Here is a 10,137-nt window from a genome sequence, read left to right as displayed (position 1 = left end):
TCTGTCTCTCCCCGAGCACACATATAACCCTGACCCGAACCGAAGTTCTTCATTTAATCCTTCATATGGCCTATTTCCTCGAGGGAACATCATGTCGAGCTGTCGGTCGCCAATAATCTGAATGGAAAGGCAGTCCACATTCTGCGAAAACTGAATCTCATCAATGGAGGATTCCGACAGGAATGAACAAGCAGAGAGAAATGAGGCTCCACAGGAATTCGAGATCCCGGTTACGGATCCAAGAAGCCACGGACACTGAACTTGGAGGAGTATTGAGACTGTTCCATGATAGCCAGTGAGGCTCGAAAGGGGTTAGAATTCAATTTCGGCCCGTTCGGAGATAATGATCGTCGAACCGGTGCGGAAGTGTCGAGAAAATCCTATCAGCGGCTGGCCAAGAGAAAAATTACGAATCGGCTTTTGAACTCGAACGTCATCGACAATCGGAAAAGCGTCCATGAGTACTCTTCCATCCTGATCGAGATCGTTCATTCGCGTTGCCGTCCTACGCCGCGAAAAAATTCCTCCTCCGTCGCGTCGGTAGATTGAGCGCTCCGACGAGGACTTATTGCAAAAAGTTCGCATATCACTTATAAGGATTCCTGTCTCCAGCAGCGTTCTCCCACCACCGCCCAGCGGAATAGGAGGGAAAGAACTGCGCAATAGTGAGCTGAAGAGAATTATTACACGGCCTGGACCGAAGAGGAGAGAAAGTGGAGCCGATGGAACAGCTTATGGGGACCGAGCTCGTTGACCCCTGCGATCAGACCAATAAATTACGACACGTTTTATCGAGTCGAATCCAACCCTCGAGATGCTTCTCCCGAGAGTGGGATCGACTTGACGCGTCTCCGACTGCTACAGGACTCATCCGAAGATCACGTAACTATTTTCTTCAGAGCTGTCCTCTTCCAGCTCTATCTCCCGCCTCCCTCCTCCGACTTCACCGCGGTTTCGGTTCTCCTCTATTCGCCACACTTCACCATCGTACAGGGATTCACAAAGTTATCTCAGAAATTCTGCAAAATCGGTATTTCCTTCCGGAGTCTGAAACGAGACCCGGAGCGCAAAGCCTCGCTCCGAAAATATTTTGACCGCTTCAACGCTCCAGGTGTAGTCCGCCCGCGCCCATCGGGTATTGTTGCTCTCGAATCATGGTCCTCCAGTGAGCGATCGGAGATCGTATTTCCAGACGTCAACAACCTGCTCCACGATACTGTATCGATCGCATCTAATTTCCCCATTTCGTTCAGCCGAGCAACTGACAGGAACACACGCGCTCACTCTTCCCTCACGACGTCGATAACAGAGGCGAAGACAGACTGCGGCACCGAGGTGGGGAGCTTCCTAATAGGCGAAAGGAGCTGCCACCGTGCCCTCGACAAGTCGACCGAAAGGCAGCTTCAGCCCCTATGGAGCGGCAGCACGCGGGCTTTGGCTCGCTTACCGCGCACCGTGATGCCGATTTCTCCCGTATTAATCCCTCCGATGGGAGAAAGTCCTGCGCAGACACTTAGCATTGGTGGGCAGCCACTCCGAGCAAGCATCGTGAAGAGGTAATAGACCTGCTCCCTTCCTTGTTTGAGTCCGAGCCTCAAGGCGGCATTCGGATGCGGGAAGTTCGACGCGTGGGGATTCGTGGAGGAAACTGGGAGATTGGAACTACCTCCTCTAATACAGTGGGAGATCAACAGAATCACTCTCCGGAAGTTTCGCGCAAAATAGAGCGGATGGAACCGTTGCGTGGAAACCCAGTTCTCACGAGGAGCTCGGGGCTGATAGGCGAGAGGAGCACGAGAAGAGGAAGAAGTCTTTATGACTCGGCATATCCTCATCCTTTCCTCTATGTTGTACGGACTCCTGACGAGACGTCTCAGCGCAGTCTTCCGCAACGAGATCGAATATTCGTGACTTCATACCTCAGAGCGACTCCTCCTTGACCGTGAATTCCCTTGCGATCGCAAAACCCGATCCCTCCTCTCTCGCGTTAAGGTCGAAATCGGAAATACGGGACAATTGCGAGAGCATTCCGGGCTCCGCTTCGGGATCGCGCTCCCCGGTTCGGAGCATCATCCCTCTCAGGAGACGGGACCCAGCTGATTCGAGTGACTCGCGGACGGTACCTCTATGGGAGACCCTTTCATCGTAGACGAACACTACAATATATATATCGATAACACAGTGATAATTGATGATAAGCTCTCTGGGGCAAATTTATCGTACAAATATCGCAAGGATGCTTATTCCGTCCCCCTTCGACTCCTGCGTGCTCCGCTGATTCGCGAAACGTCGGGCCCGAATATAGGTACTTCCGTCGATTCGGCGGCGTTACCGACTACCCGGAGCCCTGAGCCACGGACCCCGAAGGATTGGCTACTCTGGTGACGAGGGATGATACGACGATGCAGCATGCAGCCTAATAGCAGTTCCGATTCCTCCCGAATCGTCTCCGAACCACTCCCGGAGTCACGAGCCCGCGCAACAGCCACATCGAAGAGCTTTCGTGTTGGGAAATTGATATCGAAAACACATCCGATACCCATCCCGATGCAACTGTCTTCGCGTATCCTGAGCATTGGGACTGTCGCCCCCGAAGGGGGATATTAATCATGTACTACTCATCATATTATCGACTGGCAGCTTTTCTCTCTTGTAAAAATTCCAAGTTTTCCTTCCGCGAGGTTTTTCATCTGCTCGCGCAAGCCCGTACGTGGAGATATCACGACGCGACGTCGCGACGGGAGCTCACGGTCTATTCTTCAATGAAGTCGAGTCGTCATGGACTACATACCACAACGCGTCCAGGTATCGCTGTCGCGGTTTCGTACCGACGGAATGTCGTCGATGAATTCAAAAATTGGCGCGCCGAGTTTTTGTTTTCCCGCCAAGCTTCTATGCCCGCACTCCGATCGGCGCCATCTTGTGTTGTCGCTTGTGTGCAAAATAACAAGCGGTAAGCAGCAGCAGCATTGTGGAGGAGCATCGAAATAGAGTGAAACCCAAATCGCAGAGTCCACGTTGATGTTTCTCCGCTGGTCGCAGTGAGAATCGATTTTAGAAAAGGTACGAATAGATCCCGTTGCCAGTTCCGAGTCTCTGTCCGGAGATGAATCACCGAGCAGCAGAACCGACCGCTGGTTTGGCCCGCTCGCTCGCTGGCCAGCGGTGGCTGATGGCCTGCTCGGCGAGATTATTAGCTATCTCATTCGCGTGCCTAATATGACGCCAACTCACTGTTCCTGAAGCACCGACAACTTCTGACATCGGTTCATGTCACCAGAATCGTTTCGGTATTGCGCAGAATTGTTTCGCACGCCCCGTAGAGTTACGCGTCAATAGACCTTCCGTGAAACGGCGATTCGACGGACTCTCGAGCGAAGAACGCGCGTTCCTGCTCTCGGAGCGTTCGTGGAGCGATCGTCCCGTGCCGTTAGCTGCTCGCCCTCACGTCGCGGGGGTCCGGGGGACAGATGCTCCTAAGCGACTCAGAATCGCTGTCGCCCCTCGAATCGATCCACCACCGCCGCTGCCGCCGCTGCAACCACCGACGAGTTGGCCGCTGTCGTTTACCAACAAGTACTAAGTGAGTACTTCAGGAAATGTTCGCGGAGCGTTGCCACGCGGCGGATGTTCTATGCTCCGCGTCGAATGCAACCTCGTTCGACCACCTCATCCACCAGCAGCGGCGGCAGCGCGACCAACCCGGGCGGCAATTGCGTCAGTTCCAGTACCTGTATCGCGGTTCACCTCTGGCACCAGTCTCGTACTATCAGTATTCATCTCGTCGTCATGAAGACACCGCTTCTATCGTTATGTCAACGCAGAGTTTCGCGGACGGAGAATTTTCTGATTCGATTTGTGACACTCGGGTGATTCCGACGTTGCGACTAACGTGAATCCGCCGTTTGGCGTGATTCGCGAAATCGTCCACGCGCATCCCAATCATGGAAGGGGGGGTGGCAGTCTTCCCGTCGAGCCTGAGATCCTGGGGACAAGTTTGCCAGTAAATGGGCTCTCTGATAGCGGCACTCGAGTGCACGCGATGGCAGCTCCGAATCGGAGCGTTCCCAATCATTCGCCCGCCGCACGATCGGGACAAAACTCAGATACGGTAGTGCTGAAAACGATCATGATAGTTCGTACGGTAGGATGCCGTATTCTCGATTCGCATTCGTATTCCGCATTCGTATTCGATTTTGTTGACAGCGCTTGTTGAAGTTGTCCCTTGCGTCAGTGGACGCTGTGACGTTTTCTGGCTTGTTGCATGTCACTTCTATCAGCTGATGATCTGCTCATCACTGGAGCTAAGTCGCCGGAATCTGTTCATGTCAACCCGCGGATCGATCTTGAACTACTTCCCCGAGTGAATCGATGTGTCAACCTGGTGGAACTAATCTCCTGATCCTGCGTCTAATCCAGACCGGTCTCTTCCTCGAGCTGAACACATAACCAAATCGTCGCTGTCGATGGTAATCTCCGAGTGCCATCTGATCCGAAAAGTCACAACGCTGATTTTTCTGTCGCTGATAATGATAATAATCATGACGCATTGTGGTACAAGTCCCGCGACTTGATGATATGCTTGCCTGACGAACAAATTGATTAGATCAATTCGAAGACAACATTTCTAGACATCGATGATCGAACTGGAAACGACAAACGATAAGACCGAAATGTGTAGCCCGGTCTGTGTTTTCTGGCTCCCCTCTAGCACATCCGGGTTCTCTCGATCAAGGTATTACTTTTCCCGCCCGCGGAACTCTCTGGTGGCCGAGGGTTCCGCGGAATAGCGCGAAAGGCCGCAATGCTTCTATCGAGATGCGGTCTGGTCTGGCACCCTGGATCATTCACTTGATCATCGTCCAAACCCTCTACGTACCCTCGATGGACTATCGGAGAGTACCCGGTGACATTTCCCAGGGAATCGACGCGGCGGAATTTTCGGCTCTGTGGACCTCTTGGAGAACGAACTAACCCGAATCCGTTCCCTTGCAGAGTAACACTAAGCTGGAATAAGGTCAACGGTCGTCTATTACAATGGGAGCATTCCTCGAGAAACCGAAAGTTGAAAAGCACTCCGAGTCGGGAGTCACCCCGTCAGGGATAAAGTACGCGTTGAGTTCAATGCAAGGATGGCGCGTGGAAATGGAGGATGCGCACACGGCCCTTCTGACTGTTGAGGGCTTCCCCTCGTGGAGCTTTTTCGGTGTTTACGATGGCCACGCCGGAAGCGGAGTCAGCGCGCGTTGCTCCACCAGCCTGCTCCCCGCTATCTTAGAACAAATTGCCCCCATCCAAGGTTTGTGTTGATAATGGAACTCCATTGAGACTTCAGTCCGCATCTCCGAGGATCGGCGTTCGCCCTCCATCGGACGCTGGACGACGAAAATGCTCTGAATCTTGGTGAGATGTGCGCTAACCTCCGTTAACGCTTGTCTACCCCATGCAGAAATCTCTGAAGACTTCTCAGAAACGGGTCCGATCTCGAACGCCATACGCAGCGGGTTCCTTCAATTGGACGAGGCCATGAGACAGCTCCCGGAAATTCAGACCGGACAGGATCGTTCCGGTGAGTAAACCGTCTCTTCCGTCGCTATGGGAGCGCTGCGGAAATCGAGAATCATATCGAGGGAATCCCGAAAGTGGGAATCGATTTCTGACACGGATCCATTCTGATTTCAGGGTCCACGGCTATCTGCTGTTTAGTTACGAAAAAGCACCTTTTCTTCGCCAACTGTGGAGATTCTCGGGCGGTTTTATCGCGTGGAGGGAAAGTCGCCTTGAGCACATATGATCACAAACCGATTAACCCGGCGGAGAAGGAAAGAATTCAGAAAGCTGGAGGTTCTGTTATGATTCAACGAGTAAGTGCTTCCACCGTTGTTCGGGCAAGCTCTCGATTACTCATCAGCCAGACTAGTACATGCGCTTTCCGCGGGCTTTGTCCTCGACATGCTCCGTGTGTATCGTACTGCTACGCTACGAGCTTCCGTACCCGACGCAAGCGGTCCAGTCCCCGTTTCCGGAAGCACAGAAATCGCTATCACCTCCGAGGTGTGGCAATTCAGAGTTGCTCTGTGACGGGCGTGATAATGGCCATCGTTGTACTGACGATAATCGCGGCGAATGAAGCAAAGCCAAAAAAAGAAGAGCGGCCCGGTCTTTCGACGCCGATCGCGCCCTTCTCAGCGGAACATTTCAAGGCCATTGTCATTACTAGTATGACTCATCTCCGAAGAGTCTCCTCACTTCTCAGCCGGGCTTCTCAATGACGTGTCTCTAGATCAGGGCGTCTACGACGAATCCCACATTGATCCGATGCCATCCTCATCATCATCATCGGGCTTCTGAATCATTCGATGGGATTTCAGAGGGTCCCTCTTTCCGAGATCGGATATTCCTGTGCTCGGTGACTTTCGTCAATGATTCGGCTGCAGTTTCCGAATATCGATCCTTCTTTTAGGTGAATGGCAGCTTGGCCGTCTCTCGTGCGCTCGGAGATTACGAATACAAACAAAATAGCGGCAGGGGTCAGTGCGAACAACTCGTCAGTCCAGAGCCAGAGATTACAGCGCTAGAAATATCCGAAGATGACGAATTCGCAGTGCTCGCTTGTGACGGCGTTTGGGATGTCATGACAAGCGAAGAGGTGTGTAGATTTCCATTCACTCGGCTGCTATATTGGATTCCCATTGAAGTCCTTTCTGTTCGGTCAATATATATTCATTCGTTTCGTTTCCGTCCAAAAAGGTATGTGATTTCGTACGACATGAGCTCCGTACGAATCCGGATCTCGAATCGATCTGCTCGCATCTGGTCGACGTCTGTCTCTACAAAGGCAGCCGCGATAACATGAGCGTAGTACTCATCGTTTTCTCGGGAGGTCCTACTGTCGACGAAAAATCCGTTCAGGTAGGAAGAGACCCCGGAGATACTCGTCCAGCAATTGGACTATCATGGTCATTGATGAGCATTTGGAACACCGATAAGCTAAGCATGGGAAACCGATGATTTTTTTCTCATCCTGAAACGTTTTCCTCAACCTCCAGGAGCGGAAAGCCGTCGACGACTACATCAGGACGAAAGTGAAAGAGGTATTCGCTCTCGGAACAACGGAGTTGAGCGAAATGCTGATCACATTGGCCGAGGACTCGTTCGTGATGGGTTCACTTCCGAGCGGAGTCGGCATCCACGCGAAACGATCGCTTGTCGAGGCGGAGTTGAAGCTCCTCAATCCGAACAACACCGAAAACAACTGTTGAGTTTCCATCGGGAGGGTTTTCCGCAAGCGTTGGCGACAAAGCGATCGGGCTTCTAAAAGTGGGCGATAGGGAGAGATAGATTTCGATATATATTTAATCGTATATATCTATTATATGTATGGAGGCAGCACAGAGAACGCTTGGCAACGGAGGTCGCAGAATGGGAAGAGGCGCGGGAAACGCTAGAGCCAGCAGTCGGGCGAGCGAACGAGCGAGAGACTAAGATTGGAGGGTGACAAAAGAGCGAGGAGACCCTCGGACGCGTATATGGGAAAACCTGCTGTAGTGGATTACATACTATAAAAATGTAACGACAATTGAAGGAATTTCGAAGGAAAGGGTCTGATTAGGGAGAGAAGAACGAAGCTTTCGTTGAAATAGAATCAGTGTTGGGAACTTCCTCGCAGACAACGTTCACGGAGTGAACAGAAGTCGAACCGACGAACCTTAATGTTCATGCACAAGTCGCTGGTGGACGGAAACCACGGGAAATTGAGCTGTTGTCTGATACGAACCGGCTTACCGGAAGCAAACAAACGAAGAAACAAACAAACAAACAAACAAACAAACAAACGAATAACGAAGAGACAAACCGAACGATGATTCGGATTTTGCAACAAATGCAAAAGCATACGGCATCGAGCCGTCGCGACGCTGCTGCCCCGCTATTGACTCCTCCGCAGACTCCTGGCGCGTCGTCGCAATCGGAGATCGATAGATTGAAAAGTTCGACTTGAACGATAGAACGGACGGATTGACGGAGCAGCGATGGAAACATTCAGAGTTCTGTTTGTATTTGGGGGGGTTTCGAACTCTGGTTCGGGGAAACCGGCAGAAGTCCGGAGCGCACTTCCACGCGGGGGAAGGAGGATTCGCTTCGAGGCTTGCGTGTTGGACCCGCAGCAACCGCAGTCTTTTCCTACGCTGATGCTTCACGGACGTCCCTAAGAACCTGCCGTGAACTCTGAGTTTATGAGAAGTGCTTCGACGATTGGTACCGCGCTCATGGGTGCTGATGGTACATCATGTAAAACAAGCCGCGACGGGAAAATGTATGTTGTTCGTTGTCACATTCTCCTACATACATAATAGATGCAGACACCCATCCGGATCGCACTGTTCTCATTCATGAACAATTAATAGACGAACGAACACGACACAAGGACAGACAAACATACAGCAAACGTTCATTGGGTCATTTATCAACTTCATGGCAAGAATCGCCAATTCACCCCCATCGTCGGTGTCCCATCATGGATCGATGGATTTCGCTTACTATTTATCGAAACCGATTGTATGTCTTGCAAACCAGGCGGCAAATGTTTTTCGATTTTCTTCGAAAATGTTCTTTATTATTTTTCCCATGTATCATTGGAAAGAATGAGCGTCCGGTGGGGGCGTCGGGGAGACCCCGGATTCGATCCTTCGAAAAGCCCGCTGGAAACTTCCGGATAGAGGCCGCGGAATTCCCGGCTGACGACGAGGTTTCCGGCTGAGGATCCCATTGGCACAGAGGGCACCTCGAAGCAGATCATGAATCCGACTCTTTCCGTGGCTCTTAACCCATCGAGGGACTCTGAACAAACTTCTGATGTTGATTCGAAGACCAAGGCGACGTAGAACTTTCTAGGGCGTCCCGGATAGTATTCGGAAGAGACACCTCTTCGTCTACAACCTGAGCGCCCACGATCAATTGGAGTGGAAGCAAGAGTCCGCGTCTCTGTAGAACCTCGTTCGTGTCTGAGAGCAACGTTGGGAACACACACAAACACACACACATAGGAATGAATGCGTCGACGCTTCATTTCGACAACCGTGTTTTGGGCACACTCGGTGATTGATGAAGCCGCCCTTCTCACGACGGAGGAAAGGAATGAAGCCAAATTCATTCATAGATCACCCGGTCGCCAGATTATGCGGACGATAGACAAAGATTGCGATTAAGGCGACCGCGATGCTAAACGGGAGCGGGATGGAGGTGATGAAGTGTGCGGACGTCAGTCATGTTGTTGAACCACTCCGGTCACTTCTGACCGGGCACGCAAGTCGAAAACCTACAGCAGCAAACCTCGAAATAATGATGTAAATATTACTGTAAATAAATTTCATGTTACCTATTCTAAAAATTGTCGTATATCATTAATGCGCGAAGAGTCATTTCGAGCAGCAATCTGCTTACAATACATAGTAGCATTTTCGACTCGGCGCCGTTCCAGCGCTATATGGCGTTGCGGGCCGGACTCTTCGAAGCTGGAAGAGGTTCGACAAATATAGCTGAGTGCGCGGGACGCGCGGTTCCTCCAGCTTTTCCACCGGGTCGAGGTAGTTTTCCCGAAAAAATCTTGGTTTCTTCTCCCCGCTCTCACGTAATCAGCCAGAGGAGGATGTTTCTCCTATTTCTCCTCCCCTGTCGTTTTGTGCAGCAAATGTGATGTTTACGAAATCCACGCAGCTGAGCATGATGAGCATGATGAGTCAGATAATCGTGAATGACTCCATATGACGCACGGGATCGCACAAGGGAGCCCACAGGGTGAATCATCGCACGGAGGTCTCCGGAGACTATATTGCGCGCGATCGCTCCGAACGCTGCTCCATATGGGATCGGTGGTCCAACGTCGAGGGAGCGTGCATACACGGTGGGCCATTCGTGAATGACAATGAAGAATACAATATTTGGTTATCAGCCGAGGGAACATTCATTAAGATTCGATCATCTCCCACAATAGAAGTGGCATTGCTGGGGCAAGTCTCGGAGGACAACGCCCAGGGCAAGAATTGAAAACGGTGATCCTCCGCAAGAACTCCATCAACGAGTTGCAGCCGTCAGATACGATAACAATGCGGGGAATCAAGTTCTTCCAGAACCAGCCGC

General features: G+C 51.6%; 1 protein-coding gene across 1 annotated transcript; it reads left to right on the top strand.

Moving 5' to 3' along the window:
- The first annotated feature begins 2,922 nt into the window (after positions 1 to 2,922).
- Positions 2,923 to 7,580, top strand: LOC100898868 (protein phosphatase 1B). The gene is made up of 7 exons (XM_029112287.1): positions 2,923 to 3,063; positions 4,996 to 5,299; positions 5,450 to 5,569; positions 5,683 to 5,864; positions 6,464 to 6,649; positions 6,751 to 6,912; positions 7,050 to 7,580. Exons 2-7 carry the CDS (start codon positions 5,038 to 5,040, stop codon positions 7,260 to 7,262), a joined length of 1,125 nt encoding a protein of 374 aa, XP_028968120.1. The 5' UTR covers positions 2,923 to 3,063; positions 4,996 to 5,037; the 3' UTR covers positions 7,263 to 7,580.
- Positions 7,581 to 10,137: the final 2,557 nt, after the last annotated feature.

This window comes from Galendromus occidentalis, unplaced genomic scaffold, assembly GCF_000255335.2.
Source record: "Galendromus occidentalis unplaced genomic scaffold, Mocc_1.1 scf7180000075389, whole genome shotgun sequence".
Lineage (NCBI taxonomy): Eukaryota > Metazoa > Arthropoda > Arachnida > Mesostigmata > Phytoseiidae > Galendromus > Galendromus occidentalis.
The sequence above is the reverse complement of the archived record's forward strand: the minus strand, read 5'-3'. Positions and strand labels throughout refer to the sequence as shown.

What these genes read in the sequence shown, in the direction of transcription:
- LOC100898868 (XM_029112287.1), top strand. Translation starts at nt 5,038, where the DNA reads ATGGGAGCATTCCTCGAGAAACCGAAAGTTGAAAAGCACTCCGAGTCG. An exon ending in ACAAATTGCCCCCATCCAAG is followed by an intron (nt 5,300 to 5,449) that starts GTTTGTGTTGAT and finishes TACCCCATGCAG; the next exon opens with AAATCTCTGAAGACTTCTCA. An exon ending in GTTCTGTTATGATTCAACGA is followed by an intron (nt 5,865 to 6,463) that starts GTAAGTGCTTCC and finishes TCCTTCTTTTAG; the next exon opens with GTGAATGGCAGCTTGGCCGT.